Consider the following 19,268-nt stretch of genomic DNA (forward strand, 5'->3'; position numbering starts at 1 on the left):
GTCGCTGCCCAGTGGAACTCCGGGCGAGCCGGGAGAAGACCCTCCTTTTCTTTGGGGGGCGACTTTTGTTTGCTTTCCGGCTTCTTTCTGGTGACTTTTGCAGCTTTCCAAGATCTGTACCCGGAGCGCACGGGAATCCGCCGAGTCGCTGCGTGCAGGCCTTTTTTTTCTTTTGAGGTCCGCTTTCTTTGTAACTTTACGCCGCGGCTGCTCCGGTTACTTTTGTAATTTCCCGCCCCCGCCTGCTGGCGGTCCTGGAGTCGCTCGGGGCAGCGGCCCGGGGGATGCAACGTGGACCGCGCGGGGCTGCCGGCCGCTCCGCCGCCGCGCCTCGCCGCCCGCTGCTCTAGAGCTCGCGCCTCGCCGGCAGTCAGCGGGCCAGCGCTCGGTCCTGGGCTCCCACTAGGGCAGGGAGCCCGAGCTCAAGGGAGTCTCCGGAGCCGACTAGGGGCTTGTTAGACCTGACTTTTTTCGGGCCGCGTAGATTTTGTCTTCGAGCGCTCCGTCTCCGCGGACCAGGGTCCGCGCGCTCTTAGCGCGCGCGATGGGGAGACGACGGTGGCTGTGTCTCCAGCCCTACTTCGTGTGGCTGGGCTGCGTGGCGCTCTGGGCGCAGGGCACGGCCGGCCAGCCCCAGCCCCCGCCGCCCAAGCCGCCCCGGCCCCAGTCGCCGCCGCAACAGGTCAGGCCCGCAGCGGCGGGCTCTGAAGGCGGGTTCGCAGTGCCCGAGTACCGGGAGGAGGGTGTTGCGGCGGCCAGCCGCGTCCGCAGGCGAGGACAGCAGGACGTGCTCCGAGGGTAGGTGGGCAGGCGGTACGGGGGGAAACCTCGGCTTGGCAGCTTTCCATCCCACCCCCTCCCAAAACCCAGTTCTGGCGGCTAGAGCCGAGGCCCCTTCCACCAGTAGACCCCGAAGACTCCCAGAAGCGCCTCCCCCTTTTCCTCAGCAGTTCGGCCGGCAAAAAAAAAAAAAAACCTCCCTCGGGGGGTTGGGCAGCGGGTGGGTCGGAGGCCCCCGGGTGCGGATCGCGGAGCGCCTGCAGAGCCCGCCGTGCGGGAACAAGTTCCTGGCGGAAGGCGCGCTTGAGGCCGCCCCGCGCCGGGGCTGGTCAAGCCTGCCTGCTCCCCACCGTCGGGGGCGCAACTCCCGAGCCTTTTGTTTGAGGACGTGTGCGGGGCTTACAGCTCACTCTAATCATCAAGCCGAGCGCTCCACCTTCCGACTCGCCATCCTTGACATGTCGGGGCCAAAGTAACAGTTGATCAAGGAGGGATGGATTTGGGGACAAGGGCAAGGATTTTTGAAACGGAGTGTTCCCTTTGTTCTCTGCATCCGGAGGCTAGAATAGTAGCAAATTATATGTTTCCCTGTTTCTTTTCGCTCCTTAAAAAGGTAGCAACGGAGGGCGGATGAAAGGCAATGTTTAGACATTTCAGACCCTCCTCATTCCAGTGTCTAGCTCATTCACTTCCACGTCTGAGCCCCAAGCCCCAAGAATTTGACGTGTAGTTTTGGTCTGTTGGTTGTCCCATAAATGTTACAAAAACTGCTAATGTATTACCGCACCCCTCTCTAAGTGTGCGTTACTTCACTTGTCTATCGCAGGCCTAACGTATGCGGATCCAGGTTCCACTCCTACTGCTGCCCGGGATGGAAGACGCTCCCTGGAGGAAACCAATGCATTGTCCGTGAGTGCTAGGCTGGGATCGCAGTTTGGGGCAGCACGCTCGGCCCCCTCTCAGGGCCGACCTCTTGCATTCAGTAGTTTGGACACACATTTGCGTTTAGAATCCGGTGGCCACATAGCAGTAATAATTAGGACGCGCGGCCCCATTTGAATGGTGGGGAAGAAGCAGCCAGTTTGCCTCGGTTTAGACTTCACTTGTAGACTCTGTTGAAGGGCAATAATAATAAAGGTTTCAAAGATACTTGGAAGTTTTATCTTTCTATGTCTATTAATACAAACTGAAGGGGGAGTACAGCAATTCCCCAGATAACCCACACCACTTTTTCCTGAAGGAGAGCAGATAAGACCACAATGTGATTATGTAAATTATCTGCCTTTTGACTCTGCAGGAGGTTTAGGCCTTCTGAAGATCAAGCTTTCTTAGGCCTCCGTACAAAACCGCTTTATTATCTCTGGTTTCATCTCAACAGTCACCTAACGTAGATATGAAAGGAGCACTCTCAGAGATTTAGAGTTGATCCAGGTTAACGAAAATTTTAAAAGAGAGAACTCTTCCAAATGGCTTGACTTTTTTTTTTTTAATTTTTGGAAGACATTTAGGAAATTTAGGATTTCCAGATCCCAGATCTCATAGTGTACAGTAGATTTCCAAAGTGTGAGTCTTAGAACTTCAAAAGTTTTGCATATCTGACCTTTTGATTATTTTATTCAGTTTCCAAAGTGTATACCCAGCTCTCCAAGTTTTAATTGGAGAAGTCATTAGTTATCATTATCAGCTTCACAGTGGTGGACTATGGGATGTCTTACTTCACATGCCTGTGAATTTGTGAGTTGAAGTGTGACTGGCCTTTTCTTGTGTATTTATATAGCACAGCCACATTTGCCTTGTTGGGAGGACAGCCAGGTGTCATAGCACATTTATTTAGAGACAGTCTTGAATTTAGATTGACCTCAATATTCTCCAGGGAAAAGATAATTATGCCACATGAAGAGAGAAAAAGGGCAAGCCACACTAGCCAAGGGATAATAAGGATGTAGTGGCATCTCTGACTCTATATTTATTGGTTTTGTGGGTTTGAGATAGACACTTGATGTTATTTCTGTGCAGTTTTTAAAAAGGCATGGTATCTCAAGTGTTGTGAATACTAGCTTCTTATTATTTCTACCCTAAAAATCCCACAGTATCCAGTAATGAGGCAAAAACAGGAAGCAACAACTGTGTTCTTTAGGGTGATTCATAAATATTTTAAATAAACCTTTTGATTATAAGCCTTTACTTTTATTAAAAAGAATGGAAGGGTATTGGATATTTTTCCCTCCAGCACATAAGTCATATACATGAGGCGTGTGTAGAGGGTGCATTTACTTTTTCAGACCAGTAGGGTGTTACCGTGCCTGCTTTAAACTTACATGGTTCCTAGAATTCTGAAACAGCTAAGTCACTCACCACACACCTGCCATACTAGCTGGGAGTGACTTAGGCACTGCGGAAAGTCTGACTCACTAAATGTAATGAATGTGACTGCCATTATTGAGTTGGAGAGTAGCCGAGGAGAAGGGATTGGTTTATGGTACGTGTTGAAAATCTGTAAAGTCAGATTTTATTGGATCAGTGTGGAATGGGAATTCCAGAGAACAGAGCCTTCCAGAATATTTGCAGTAGGAAAAAAAATGTATACGTATATATATGGCCCTCTGAGTGTCAGCTTTAAATATATTTTTGCTCTTTGAGTAACAGTGTGCTCTTTACATGTTTAGAAAATCAGCTTTGGAAATCTCAAAGTAACAGTGAATATTGTAGCCCTCATTTCTGATACTCCATGTATTTGGGTGCTTATGAAATACACTGGAATGTACATGTATCATAAATCTATACAAAGCATAAACTTTGAAATGATCTTTATATCTCCAAGAAACATTTACAGTACTTGTGTCAAGAGATAGCTACAAAAATATTTATTAGCACATTTAAAAGGTAATTCAAATACCCAAGACTATAAAATAGTGCACAAAAGAGAGGGAGACTGTAATGCGTTTATATTCTCTTGCATGGGTCTCATCTAAATTTTACCTTAATATTTTGCATTAAATTCACTAGTTCAATTAGTCTGACATTTAAAACTGTAGTATATGGAGGTAATAACTAAATTGAAACCATCATAAAGTCAAAATTAAGAATTTTCATTCCATGAAATTCTGCCATTTGCAGCCATGTGGATGGACCTAGAGAAAATTATGCTTAGTGAAATAAGTCAGACAGAGAAAGAAAAAAATGTATGATATCACTTATATGTGGAATCTAAAAAATAATATAAATGAATGTATGTGCAAAACAGAAACAGACTCATAGATACAGAAAACTAGTGGTTACAAAGGGGAGAAGTGGGGAAGGGACAAATTAAGGGTATGGGATTAACAGATACAAACTACTATGTGTAAAATAGGTAAGCAACAAGGATATATTGTATAGCACAGGGAATTTTAACCATTATATTGTAATAACATAATGGAGTATAATCTGCAAAAACACTGAATCACTGTGCTATACACCTGAAACTAATATTGTAAATCAACTAGACTTCAATAAAAAAAGAATTTTCATTCCATGACTTTCTTATGATAACAAATTATTTATTATATTTATTGAATTTCCATCATTTAGCAAAAGAAAATCTCTGAGGAAACTTACAAAAAGAGAATAAGTGAAATACAAATAGAAAAGGAGGACCAAAGATTAATTTCCTTATACATCAACATTTTTTCTTTACAGAGAGATATTAAAATGATCAACTCCTAGAATTTTAATCTGGTTGGCCTTGACCAGGCTTCATGAGAAGATATTAAAATAAAAATATACTTCTCAAACTACTGGAAACTTAATGCATTTTGATTTGAGTCTGCGTCTTGTTATTGTTCTTAATTGTGGCCTGCAAAAATCACTGAGGTACTTCCAAACTTCCAAATATTTGTTTCCAAAAGGATGAAATTGACTTTCTCACTCTCCATTTGTTTTTTTAAAATCTTGTTAGAACATGAAGCAATGGAAAAGTTTGCTTATTAATTTTTTTGTTGTGAAATTATTCTATGAAGAGCATTTTGATCAGTGAATAACAGTGGGAAGGGGTTGGCCCAGAATCATAGCATTTGAGACCCGAAGAGACATCAGAACATTCCAGTATAATCCTTTTGTTTTATTTTACCAATGAGAAAACTAAACCCAGAGAAGCTGTGGGTTTTTTTCCAAGCTTGCAGTGGGTCAATGGCAGAGCGGGAACTCAACCTCAGACCTCTTGCATACCATTCATTTACTCTCCACTGTGCCATGCATCTTCTCCCAGCATCACTGAAATCCCAACACCCAGGTCCTCTCTCCTTTCCCCTCTGGTATTTCTGGGCCTCATCGTTTTTGTAATTGTGGGAGAGACAGATATTTAGATGAGGTGTACTATAGTTTGAGATGAGTGTGAAGAGAAAGAGCCTAAGCATTCTTGCTTCTCATGGGTTCACGGATATACAGGGTACACCTGTGGCCATGACAGGGATCTGTCTGACGATGAGTAGTCTCCAGCCCATCAGACCTTCTTTGGGTTTAGGACCTGGGAAGGGGCACTTTGTATATAACGTAAGCCTAGACTAAATGTCTACCTACTGAGGGTAAGGGGGCTTTGAGATAAAACAATGTTTTAGTAAACATTTTTCATTGGAAAGTTATTGGTGATCAGAAAATCTAGCACATTTTAAGAATTAATAGTCAACTCCATGGCAGAAGCCATGTTCTTGCCTAAAATTGTTTTTTATCTTCACACTATATGACATTTTCATTTATAGGGAGTGGTAATAGAGATGCTGGCCATATTATGTGGGTGTCAAAAGGCAATCCGGAGAAGAAAAACATTTATTGAGTTAGTTCATTTCTATAGAACACACCCTTTACATTACGTATTGAGGGGCTCAGATCTCTTTGAAAGTTGTGAGACCCCCTCCCTAGTGAAAGATACATACACACATTTACATACATATTTACAGCTAGTTTCAGGGCGTTCCCAGACTCTCCTCTTCCTGTCTTCATGCATCCACTCATGGAGCATTAAAGCACTTGCCTGTGTGCACAGAGAGAATTCACTTGTGGGTATAGAGATAAATCTCTCAGCTCCTAAATGAACTGACTCTAAATATGGGAGAGACTTCCCATTTGAAGGCACTGGACTACCGATTTTGAGGATCTGTGGTATGTGCTGTGTCAGTGAGCCTAACATTCTTTGCTCTGATGACCCTCATACCTTGGAGGTCATAGCTGCAGGAGGCTTTGACTTTCCCTCCATCAAAATGTCGCAGCAGCTTTTCTGAGCAGCGGGAATAGGCTAGGTTGTGGAGGTAAAATGGGAGAAGAAAGGCTGGAGGAAGGAGAGAGAGAATTATTAAGGGGAACAAAGATTGATGATGGGGCAGGTCAGATACCAGCCGGGAAGGAATGTGCATGGAACCCCTGGGGCTTGGCCAAGTCGTTAGAGCGTGGAGCCTCCAGCTCAGCCAATTTCACATTCTCTGTCTCCTGTGAAGGTCCTTTACAGAGTTGGCTGTACTTTCTGAAGGTATGCAGGACCTCTAGGTTTCCTCAACCCTCCCAGCTTCCTAGGACCAAGACTGTCTTCTCACGGTGAATTCTGATTATAAACTCTTTCCCTTGAATGGAAAAGATGACCTGTGTTGATAAGAGTTGAATGATTAGGATTATGGAACTTGAAGTAGCTTCATTTGTGTGAACATTATCATAAGGATACTTAAGAGACTTATTCACTTGTCTACAATGGGTAATTTTGTTGTATATCTGAAATTAGGCATTATATATCACATATTTAAAAACATTTTTTAACATCTTTATTAGAGTATAATAGCTTTACAATGTTGTGTTAGTTTCTGCTGTATAACAAAGTGAATCAGCTATACGTATACATATATCCCCATATCCCCTCCCTCTTGCATCTCCGTCCCACCCTCCCTATCCCACCTCTCTAGGTGGTCACAAAGCACCGAGCTGATCTCCCTGTGCTATGTGGCTGCTTCCCACTAGCTATCTATTTTACATTTGGTAGTGTATATATGTCCATGCCACTCTCTCACTTCGTCCCAGCTTACCCTTCCCCCACCTTGTGTCCTCAAGTTCATTCTCTATGTCTGCATCTTTATTCCTGTCCTGCCTCTAGGTTCGTTAGAACATTTTTTTTTTAGATTCCATATGTATATATGTTAGCATATGGTATTTGTTTGTCTCTTTCTGACTACCTCATTCTGTATGACAGACTCTAGGTCCATCCACCTCATTACAAATAACTCAATTTCGTTTCTTTTTATGGCTGAGTAATATTCCATTGTATATAATATATCACGTATTTTATATCTTAGTTTTTCAGGTTTATTGTTTTTAACTATAGTTTTCTTATTTTGTAAACTATGGTTTATTACCTAATTGTTCGTTCGTTTCCCTGTTGTGCTCTCTACAGCAATTTGTAGAAATAGTTGTGGAGATGGATTTTGTTCCCGTCCTAACATGTGTACTTGTTCCAGCGGCCAAATATCACCAACCTGTGGATCAAAATCAAGTATGTTTTTAATGTGTGTCCTTATTTACTGCATTATCTGTAAGCTTTTGAGTAAATACTAAATGTCCTTTTCAATGAGGATATAGACCCATGATAATTTTCCTAACTAGGTCAGTACTAATCTTTGGAGTAAAAATCTTTGGTGGCTTAGTTGTTGCCACCAACAACTAAGGGGTAATGGGAGAGTGATTTTCATTAAGAAAAATGATTTCATACTGGTCCAGAAGCTATGTGTCTATTCAGTAAAAGAGCCTGGATTTAGTGGAGAAGTAATTCTTTGCGAGTAATAGCTATAACTTAACTGGGTTTTTACCATGTTGCAGGTACTGTTTTAAGTGTTTAACTATGTCATTTTATTTAATTCTCACATGAATATTATGAGATACTATTATTACCCCATTGACAGAGAAGGAGAATGAGGCACATAAGTTTAACTCGCCCAAAGTAACATGGATTTGAAGCCAGGGATTCTGATGCCTAAGCCTGTAGTCTCAAACCCTCAGCTCTGTCTATTGCCTTTGCTTAACTCCTGTGACTCATATCCTGTTTTGTGGGTTAACTAAAGGGGAAGGATAAGAGGATTGAGATGACAACAACTATTTATTGTGTACTGACCAGATGTTTTACATATATTAGCTATTTTGCTGTACACATACAGACTCCCAACAGCTCTGTAAGATCGCAATAACAGTGGGCTAAGATTGTGTTTTTCATGACCTAAGTAGAAATTGATGGGTCTTTAGGTCCAAGACTAATCTTTTAGGCCAGTGTTTAAGGTGATATTTTATAGCAAGATGGAAGCAGATATTATTTATTTAATTGCTCAATAATTAAATAAATCTTTGTCTGCCTCAAACTAGTGTGAAGTTGTTATATTTTTAACACTTCTCTCTACAAATTTTCCCTAAGAAAAGGTAATAGATAATTTATCTGATTGAGGAATATAAGATTCAAGATTCATATAACAAATGTCATTGTCTGATGATGAAACTTCTGATTAATGCTCTAGTTTCGTTTTCTGTGAAAATAATCTGTCATTTTCCCGACCTTTGGAAACCTGTTATTTAGAATTCATCGAGACTTTCTTGACCACCCTGATTAGCAAACTTCTTCTACTACTTTCCTGAACCTCCCTTGTCTGACTGCCTGGACGATACCATTCCCCATATCTTCATTATCCTGTTCTCTTAGTTTTCTCAACTACACTCTCAGCAAAAAACCCAAACCTGGAGAAATTTTTTACAGTTCAGTTTCTTAATTCCTCTACCTGGGCAGCTGAACAATCACTGGCTGACCCTCAGTTTATGGTATGTAATTTAATAGGGGATCCCTGAATTCATTTGGCCTTGAGTAATACTGGCTGCCTTTCCATCAGGAAATTTTCTCTCCTTTCCAGTCCTCAAGATGCTCCAGCTCCACAAAGCATTTAGCACCATTAATCAGTATCTTCTTGAAATGCTCTCTTTTCCCTTCACTTGTAAAATATTAATGGCTCACAATACTCCTTTTCTTGATTATTATTTCTTAGTCTCCTTTCTGTATTTTCTTTACTAGCCTTACAGTCACAGCCAGGTATTCCCAAGAGTTCTGTCCTCCCTGGGTGAACTTGTTTACATATATGTCTTCAGTTACTACCAATGTGTTGCTAACTCATAATGATTATCTCTAGAGTAGATCCCTCCACTGAGCTTCATATTCACATGTTCCATTTCCTATTGGACATCTCCACTTGAATGGTTAGTAGGCATCTGAAACTGTGGCATGAAACTCTCGATTCATTGTTGACCACAGTCTACTTCTTCCACAGTTTCCTTGGCCCCAGCAAATGGCAATGAGCTCAGTGCCCTGATGTCATAATGGACTTGGCATCCACTGTCACGGAGCTTACATCCCTGTAGGGAGACAGACAAAACACAAGTAAACAAACACCACAGAGTCATTATAGATAGTGGTAAGTTCTCGGAAGGAAACTTTGCTGTGAAGGAGAACAGCCTGGAGCCAAGGGGGAACCTAGTTACAGGAGCCAGACAAGACCACTCTGATGAGACGTGATATTGGAGCTGAGTTCTGAAGGACGAGAATGAGCCAGGCATGAGAAGAGCCAGGGAGGGACCCTCACAGGGAGAGGAAGTAGCAAATCAAAAGACCTTTCCTCCACGTGAGAAACTGTGAAAGGTTCATGTGATTACAAAGAGGAAGATTGGGAAGAGAAGGTCTTAGAGAAGCAGGCACATCCAGGGAGATAATACACGGCCTCCTTGGTCATGGAAGGGTTGCATTATATCCCAAATGCAACAGGGAATCATTGAAAGGGTTTCAATAAGAAAATGAAGCAATGCCATTTATATTATTAAAAGATTACTGTAGCTGCTCTGCAGAGAAAGAATTTGAAGAGGGTAAGAGTAGAAGCTAGGGAACCTATCAGGAGGTTACTGCAACAGTCCAGGTGAGAGATGAGGGTAGCTGAACCACACAGTATCAATGGCGACAGAAAGGAGAAGATGGATTTGAGATGTATTTTCCAGTGGAACCTGCAGACCTTGTTAAAACACTTGATGTGAGAGAAAGAGAAGCAGTTGCTTAAGCACTGGGTGATGGCAGTGCCAGGCCTCAGCCACCGTATTCTGAATGGATACATGAGTGCTTCCTGCATCCTGGAACTTACTCTTCTAGTCACCTTATATTTCCTTCTTTTAACATTGAAAGTGTAATAGATTTTAAATATATACTAAATAACATATGTTGTAACAGATATGCTCGTGTGTATACTTACTACAAATAAATAAAGGTATGCTTGGGTCATAACACTTACTTCCATAGAATACATTTGTCATTAATTGGGTATTTAGTATAGTTTTATAACTCTCACAGATACTATAATTCTGGTGATTGATAATTTTATGTTTTTTGTTGTTCTTTGCAGTTCAGCAGTGCAGTGTTAGGTGCATGAATGGTGGGACCTGTGCAGATGACCATTGCCAGTGCCAGAAAGGATATATTGGAACTTACTGTGGACAACGTAAGCAACATTGGGATAGACTCGATTTATTAGAAATAATTTGATTGAGTGGGCGTTTGGTACTGAGTCGTAACTTAAGGTCTTGTAAAGGATGTTAAAATCCTTTAAAAATATTTTGATGTAGAAAAGACATACCTTATAGCTGAATACCTAATGTTTTCCAGTTCTTTAAAAATTTTTGTTTTAGAGTATTGATGTTGTTGAATATTACTAGGGCTTTATCAAATTGGACATATATCACAGGTAAATATTTACTTGATTTTCTTTTATCTAGTTCCATAAAGCATGGATACCTGTCTGAAAAAAATGGTAACGTTCGCTGTGATCTCTCTCTGTTTTTAGGATATCCCAAATTTAACCCTAGCAGAGCCAATCTTATAAATTGTCCTTTGCTCAAATATATTTTATTATTTAATACCACAGTACAGGGCTGTGAGGTGATTTTTTAAAAATTATGTCATTGTGAAAGAGGGAGCTTTAATCCAGCAAAGCTCTTCACTCACTGGAGAATATCCTATTATAATCAAAAACAACCTTTTAGCAAGAATGTAAGGATGATAGCTCTTGTATTTTGACTTATCACTGGGCAATACTTTAGGTTAGTGCTTCCCAAATTGTGGGACTCTTACAGGAATCCCCGTATTTTTAAGTATGGATGAGTAGAAGGACATGATATTAACGAAAGTTGAATCATAAATAGTAAGAAAGTCCCTTTTCACTCCATTTGCATTTCATCAGGTGCAGCGTCTAGGTTTGCTGCTAATCATCAAGGCCTCCCTAAGAATTGTTCATTAACCATTTTAACATAGCAAGACCACGTCTTAGATGTGCAAGAATATCTGGCTTGTTTTAAACTAAACTTATTCTGGTTTTGTTGCACTTTAAAAAACTTCTGAAATTATTGTAAAATATATATAATATAAAATTTACCATTTTAACTACTAAGTGTATATTCAGTGGCATTAAGTACATTCACATTGTCGTGCAACTGTTGCCAGCATCCATCCACAGAACATTTTTTGTTTTGCAAGACTGAAACTCTGTACCCATTAAATGCTATCTCCCCATTTCCCCTCACCCCACCTCCTGGCAAGCACCATTCTACTTTCTGTCTCTGTGAATTTGACAGCTCTAGGTACCACATATAAGTGGAATCATATAGTATTTGTCCTTTTGTGGCTGGCTTCTTTCACTTAGCATAATGTGTTCGTGGTTCATTTATGTTGTAGCTTGTGTCAGAATTTTCTTCCTTTTTAAGGCTGAATAATATTCCATTTTGTGTATATGTCATATTCTTCTTTTATCTATTTGTCCATTGATGGACACTTGAGATACTTCCACCTTTGGTTACAAATAACACTGTGGTGAACCTGGGTGGATAAACATCCATTCAAGTCCCTGCTTCAGGTCTTTTGGATATATACCCACAACTGGAATCCAGGGATCATATGGTAATTCTATTTTACATTTTTTGAAGACCTACCCTTCATACTGTTTTCAATAGTGGCTACACCGTTTTATATTTTACTACAGGTGGGAACCAGCAGTGCACAAGGGTTCCAATTTCTCCACATCCTCACTAACAATTGTTATTTCTGTTTTCTTGATGGTAGCAATCTTAATGGATACAAAGTATCTCCTTGTGGCTGTTGATGTTATTTTTGAGGTTGCCTTCAGGTTTGGATAATTTTAGCTTTCTGTTTATAAGTGCTATAAAGTTTTCTTTTAAAATAATTTAAAATAAACAGGTGAATTGATTTAAAGAAAAATATTCTCTTAAGGTTAGGAGTCGACAAACATTTTCTGTAAAGGCCAGATAGTAAATATTTTACACTTTGTGATCCGTGTCACTATTCAACTCTGCCACTGTAGTGCAAAAGCAACCATATGCAAATAAAAAAGCTTGGCTGTGTTTCAGCAAAACTTTCTGGACACTGAAATTTGAATTTCATATAATTTCCACGTGTCACAAAAATATTATTCTTCTTTTGATTTTTCAACCACATAAAATTGTAAAAACCCTTCTTAACTCATGGATAGCACAAAAACTGGCAGTGAGCCAGATCTGTCCTGTGGCCCATAGTTTGCAGACCCCTTGTGTAGGTGATTCTCAGGTATGGAAAAAGCTGTTAAGCTAGCCTGAGATTGAGCCTGGGAAATGGAATCTTAAGGAATTTGAGAGAACACTGTGCACTGAGGCCAGTTTTTTGCAAGAATAGAAGATGCCAATGTAATAACTTTTTTTAGGCTAGGGTTGACCAGGTGAGAGCAGGAAACAGCTGGACAACAGTGGATCAGAGATTGTAACAAAATTTCTTTTTTCATAAATGATTTTTTCCTGTATTTTTTCATACATTCAAGCATTTTCCAAATTTTATACAATGGACTCCAGATTGTAACTATTTAAAAAAGTCTATTATGAACACCATGTTTATTTATTTATTTACTTTTATTGGAGTACAGTTGCTTTATAATGTTGTGTTAGCCTCCACTGCACACCAAAATGAATCATCCATACACAGACAGATATCCCCTCCCTTTTGGACTTCCCTCCCATTTAGGTTACCACAGTGCATTAGGTAGAGTTCCTTGTGCTATACAGCATTTCCCATAATTTGTCTATTTTATTTATAACAAAGCAGATTTATACCTTTTTTTACACCTACAAAAACGTTAGGAGATCTGATTGTATCCCTATTTTATAGAATTCAATAGCCAGAGAAGAAACACTGTTATGCTTCTTGAAGCTCAGCCTTTTACTCCTCAGGGAGAAAAATCGTAATTCCTTTAGAATTGCAGGGGAAGAGCCTTGCCTCAACTGGTCTTTCAGAGTATTTAGTCAAACCTATCCTAAATCTAGCCACTTTTGCCTGAATTCAGCTGCTGTACCTGGCTGGGGTATGTGTGTTTATGTATGTATTTTCCTGAAAGTTCTACAGAAAGAGCTCTTGTAGGTATGTCTCTTCCCTGCTTTTCACACAGAAATGGGAAATGAGGTGACGGAAAGTAGTTTCCCATCCTGTAGGAGGTGCTTTTATGTTCTTCTGCCCCTGTGGCAAGCCATATTGATGTCACCAGACTTTTCAGTCAGGGGAAAGTGAAAAAGCACTGGGCCAGAAGCCCATCATACATCTGAAAATTTGTCCTCTAGATATCTCATGGGACGGAACTATCCTTGCCTAACATTTACTCACGGGTTCAAGAAAGTTATATAACTTAAAAAATTCATTAGTCCCAGCACATAAGAAGGTGATGGTATGATAACTAGTACATGTCAGCTCAAGAAATGGTTTAAGGAAGATGCTTTCTAAGTTGTCGTATATAGAGAGAGTATTACTGGGAGTAAAGAGGCGGGTGTAACAGTATCAACTTGTAAACCCAAAAAAATCCTGGAAATGTTTTTTAAAATGAGGATTATAAAAACATTAAAATTGCTTAGCTGCTTTCCCAGAAATGTAGAAAATGTTCTTTAGAAAGCACTCTTTCATTTCCTTCAGCAATGTTTATTGAATAACTACTGCCCCACATTGTGCAAGGTGCTGGGAGTACATCAGTGACCAGCAAGATGATGCCCAACTTCTTAGAGCTTATCTTGTGGTAGGGAAGACAGGTAACAAGTAGGTGAAAAGTGAAATGCCTAATACAAATTTAGGGAATGAGAAGTTCTAGAACAATAAATGAGAGTAAGGGGGAGAGAGTCTGGGTCAGAATAAGCAGTTCTCTGCTATTTTTTAACTGGGGAATCTCTGAGAAGGTGACTTTGAACACAGACCTGAGTCTGTGCTTTTAAGTCTATGGGAAAAGTGTTCTAGACAGTGGGAAAAGCAAATACAAAGGACCTGTGGTGGGAACAGATTACATACATTTTGGAAACAAGAGGAAGACTTATGTGGCTGAAGTGAGGGAAAGAAATAATGGCAGGGGATGAGTTCAGAGACAAAGGCGTAGGGCCTCATAAACCAAGGAAAGAAATTTGGACTATCCCCTAAATATTATGGGAACCCATTGGTGCAGTTTGAGCAGTGGAGTGATACAATCCGATTAACATTTAAAAAATAAATCACTCTGGCTGCTGTGTTGAAACTGGATTGTAGAAATGGCAAGAGAGAAAATGAAAGGGCCAGTTAGGCTAGTGCAGTGGTGCTGGTAAATGCTCTAGTAACTGAGGATGTGATAAGTGTTTGGATTAAGCTTGCATTGGAGGTAGAATCTATGGAAGGAAGTGTGTACTGATGGAATGGGTGTAGTGAATGAGACTAAAAGAAAAAGCAAAGATCCATAATGACAGCTAGAAGGTTTGGGTTGAGCTCTGGGCTGAATGGTGATGCCATTTCCTGATATTCCAAAGACTGAGTGGGGAGTGGGTTGGACTGGGGTCAGGTGGGGCTAAGAGCATGGGATATCAAGAGTTCTCTTTTGGATTTGATAGTTAAAGAAGTTTGTTAGACTTCCAAGTGAAAAAATCTATGAACTCAGCTCTTAGGAGAGAGGTCAGAGATAGAGATATGACTTCGGGAGCATATAGATTGAATTTTTATATGGTTAATCTTTTAATTGTAGGCCTAGACAAAGATCACTAGGAAGTTGGTGCAGGTAGAGAAGAGAAGAGGGCTGAAGCCAGAGCCTTGATTGCTGCCCAACATTTTGAGGTGGAGAAGAGAAAGGAGAAGCCAGCAAAGAGTGAGGAAGAGTAGACAGTGAGACAGGAGGAAAACTGGGAGAGCATGGTAACCTGGAAGACAAAGAAAAAAGGTAGTGCCTGTAGTAGAGATTTATATTATCTCATGTAGAAAAATAGGCTTTTGTTTCTTTCCTCTTTGTAACATTTTAACCTGGTTTAGCATCTGTTTTTATCCCATACGTTTGTGTGGAAGTAACTACCGTAATTTCAGATTTGACTTATGTCCAAGTGTTTGTACCTATATTGAGTGGTACAGGAGTCTGTCTAGTAATAACAGACACTTGTCATATTACCTAGCACAGAGTAGGTGCTCAGTAAATATCTACTGAATAAAAATATTCAGGCTTTGGCAGTCATGATCAGGGTTCTATATCACAGGCTGACCAGCTTGAAACAGGCTTTGCTTCTCCCTTCTCCCCAGATCATGGCAGGCAGTTAAGAAACCAGCTCATATTTCTTTCCATAGTCGTCTTCTTCCTTGCCTTTTGCTTTGTCCCACACTAGGTGTAAGCAATTATTTTTTTCTTCCTGAGTGGTCAGCATTCTTTCCATGGTGGAAATTTAGGCTTATACAAGTTTCTTTCCAACTGCAGTTGAAAGGTAAATTTGTTGCCATTATGTCTTGTTACTTTATAAAATAACTTTTATCCTAATTTATTCAAAAGAAGGAAATTACCTCTTTTTTTTCCTTTTGGTCCACCTTTATATCTGCATTGCCTGCTTCTTTTCTTTGGCTATTGCTCTTCAGGGTAAACGTTGGTTGCTGTAGAACAAGTCTTGTTTTTCATACAGATCCTTTGCAGTACAAAAAAGAAGGGGACTTAAGATTGTAGAACACTTTAATGTGTAGCCACTGTGAACTTTGCTTTTTACACCATTTTATTTAATCCTCAAACTCCTCTGGGGTAGGGACTATTAACTCTACTTTATAGGCTGAGAATCGGAAGGATGACGTGATTGGGATATGCTGAGCACAGCAGAACTCCTCATCTGTTCCCTGCGTTGTACCGCCTCCCAAAAAGGTGGGAAGAATCCTGCGAGATTTTGACATATTTTGGGAGCTTTTGAGAATCTGAAGTACATCAAATACTACAGTAAATGAGGGGGATACAAAGGCAAACTCCCTATGGTCCCTCTCCTGGAAGAGCTCTCTCTCAGGTGAGAGTAGGAATAGAAGCAAATGGCTGTATCGGCTAGTCTCATCCTTCTTGTTCAGAGGAACCCTTGGTACTTCCTTAAATTATTGAAGTCACCGAAGATCTTTTGTTTAAATGGGTTATACCTGCTGATATTTACTGTATTAAAAATTAAAATTGAGAAATTTAAAAAATTATTTCATTTGAAGTAACAAGAAACCATGTTGCACGTTAACATAATTTTTTATGGATAATAACTACGTTTTCCACACCAAAAAAAAATTTAGTGAGAAGAGAGGCATTGTTAGTCTAACCTGTGTAGCTTAGCCTGGATTTCATGTGTACTGGGCGAGCTCTCTCCAGGAGGTGCTCCAGGCTTATCCAGCCCTCTTCCCCTCACTGGCATTTGGAAGCTCTGTCTTGGAAAACCCTGAGAGAAGCCCTCCCTCCGCCTCCCCAGGGATAGATCCTGAGTGTCAGTCATGGATGCATTTTCCCGTTCACATCATAAGGGTTAGCATATATATAATGACAGAACATGTCTGGGACAGTGACTTTCATTTACATTTCTTACACCTTGATAATATTTAAAGAAAATTCCTTTCATATTAATTAATTACCTTAGGTGAGTGTTACCCATTTGCAGTATACCTTTAGCAATCAAAATACTCAAATCCTTACGGCTGTTTCTGTGAAATTATACCCTACCGAGAGTTCTCTTGACAGATTTTTGTTCCTTCCACATTCCTGTCCACCTCCATCTTTCTCATGCTTCTCACGACCTTTATTTCGCGTCTTTTATCCTGTGTATTTATCGATCTAACTTACTGCCCAACTGTTTTTCCAAGGCAGTGATGAATTGGACTTTCTAGTAAAACTCAGCTTGGGACAAGTGAAGGAGCGGAAAGGTGTGGTTCTTAGGGAGACGTTCCTGTGTAGACATACAAAGAATTCTGCTTTGGAGCGAAGCCTGATGCAGACAAAGAATTTTAAGACCATTGGCACACTGATGCTTTAAGATGAAGGTGTCTTGTTTCAAAGTTTGCTTTGGTATTGCTTCTATGAGCAGAAGAGAAACCATTCTGTGTGCTCTGGATGATGGTAGGTAATCCAGCTGCAAGTTCCTGGTAAGGAAATAGCAACCCTCTTGCATCTTTAGATATTGCTTTATTTATTGAGCTTCCCATTCCCGATATGGCCGTCACTTGAAGCGCACGTAAAGGTGCTCTGCCTCGTCACTGCCCTTTCGTGTCTTAAGCCCTGTTTTGGAGGCACAGGTCATAGAATGTAATCCTCTTCTACTTCTGTGAGGACAGAGTGTTAATCTGTTCAACAGGTGGGTAGGTTATGACACAGCTTGTAGTATTGGTATTTTCTCTTGCAGGAGATGAGATTCTTGAATTCAGCTGTCCTCATTATGTTTCACAGGAACACTTATTTTTCAAGTAATCTGAAGGGTGATTTTTTTAGGACACTTCCTTGTCTTGGGTCCTGGCTGCTGAGTTGCTCCCCTTGGGAGGTGCAGTGGGGAGAGAGGGTGGGGAGAGAGTTCAGATTCCTTTCTGACTCATTGGCTCCCTCTGGGCCACCTGACTTCCAAATTCTGGTCTCCCTATCCCAAGTCCAGAGTAGGGAAAGTGTGTGCTGCAGGTGTTTGTCATCATTACTTACACATTTTGAACTGTGGGTTAATTTCATAAGAAAGGACCTTTCGTGTTGACACAGTGAGGTTTTCCCCTTTCTTTCTTTCTATAAGTTGACACGTTAATTACTTCTCTTGGTATTTTATTGCTGAATTGATAGTATTTTCCCCCATTTTTCATGTTAGCTTTGCCTTTTATTTATTTATTCTGCCTTCATTTTTGGCTTCCTTTTCTTTGTTTTTTTCTTTTTTATTGCCATATCCTCTTTATTTTTTCATATTGCATTTTCCTCTGCTTCTTTTTCTCCCTCTCTCTGCTCTCTAAAGTCTACAATCCTTTTCCTTCATATTTTAGTCACGTTTTACCTATGAAAATAGATTATAGTGTTAATAGAACTGAAATAGAGGATCAAATCATTATATTCTGACTGTATGGGCATTAGAGCCAGCCAATCCTTGTGATTCTGATTTAAAAAAAACTTTTACCAAATGCTTGCTTAACAATGTGATTTACATGAATTGTGTAGGTTTTGGTCTCAATATACGCTGAAATATATTTACTTAAATGCATGATGTGACGTGTTTTAGAGGTAAGATCCATTATTGCTACATTTCTACACTACTACATTGTACTTGGACATTTACTGTACAGTGAGCTTCTTGTTGTGTTTGTGTGCAGCCGTCTGTGAAAATGGATGTCAGAATGGTGGACGTTGTATTGGACCCAACCGCTGTGCTTGTGTTTATGGATTCACTGGTCCACAGTGTGAAAGAGGTAAGAAGAGAAAACAGAACCTCCCTTTGGAGAAGTTTATCTTGTTGTAAATGTGTAATTTTTTATCACCCGTTGAAAAAATCTTCTAACGAAATAATATTTTCATTCTTCTTTGATTATGTCTATAACTTGCATGGTCAGATTTTGAGATATAGCTAATAGCAGCTGAAGTGTCTCAGTTTTTTCCACCAGAGTGAACTCAGTTCAGGAGGCCAACTCTGGAACTCCAGCTCTAGAGTAATTCTGAGTGAGTAACTGATGGCAGATCCTAATAATTTGGAGTTAATTCAAATTAGGAGTCACTGTTGGCAGTGCGGCCTCTGTTAAAAAACAATGTAGCATGTTCTTGGCTGCAAAACCAACAAAACTATGAAATAAATAGCCCTAACCAACAAGGAAATATATTACATTGCATACAAAAATTCCAGAGTCACTGGGCTTCAGGTAGGACATGATCAAGGCTTTCATTCTGTTGTTCTACTTCTCTTGGCCTTGCCTTCCTTTGTCAGTTTTGCCCTACCCTCCAGTTCTTTATGGTTGTAAAATGACTGCCAGCAGTAACTAAGGGAACATGCTTTCTTGTTCACATCTAGAGAGAGAAAACCTCTCCTTTAACCATGGGCCAATACTAGCCTTCAGAGATACTCCATACGCTGATTGGATTAAGCTTGAGTTTTTGAACCAGTCCCTGGTAAGAGGAATGGTATTAATATGTTCCATGTAGACT

General features: G+C 40.3%; 1 protein-coding gene across 1 annotated transcript in view; it reads left to right on the forward strand.

Moving 5' to 3' along the window:
- Window positions 1-544: 544 nt before the first annotated feature.
- The window catches only part of FBN2 (fibrillin 2), a 225,817-nt gene continuing 207,093 nt past the window's right edge, over window positions 545-19,268 (forward strand). Inside the window, exons 1-5 of the mRNA XM_024757148.1 lie at window positions 545-798; window positions 1,607-1,689; window positions 7,190-7,288; window positions 10,212-10,307; window positions 18,446-18,541. Coding sequence (XP_024612916.1) covers window positions 545-798; window positions 1,607-1,689; window positions 7,190-7,288; window positions 10,212-10,307; window positions 18,446-18,541 — 628 coding nt within the window. The remainder of the gene's footprint in view (window positions 799-1,606; window positions 1,690-7,189; window positions 7,289-10,211; window positions 10,308-18,445; window positions 18,542-19,268) is intronic.

The sequence above is a fragment of the Neophocaena asiaeorientalis genome, unplaced genomic scaffold, assembly GCF_003031525.2.
Source record: "Neophocaena asiaeorientalis asiaeorientalis breed wild unplaced genomic scaffold, Neophocaena_asiaeorientalis_V1.1 scaffold149, whole genome shotgun sequence".
Lineage (NCBI taxonomy): Eukaryota > Metazoa > Chordata > Mammalia > Artiodactyla > Phocoenidae > Neophocaena > Neophocaena asiaeorientalis.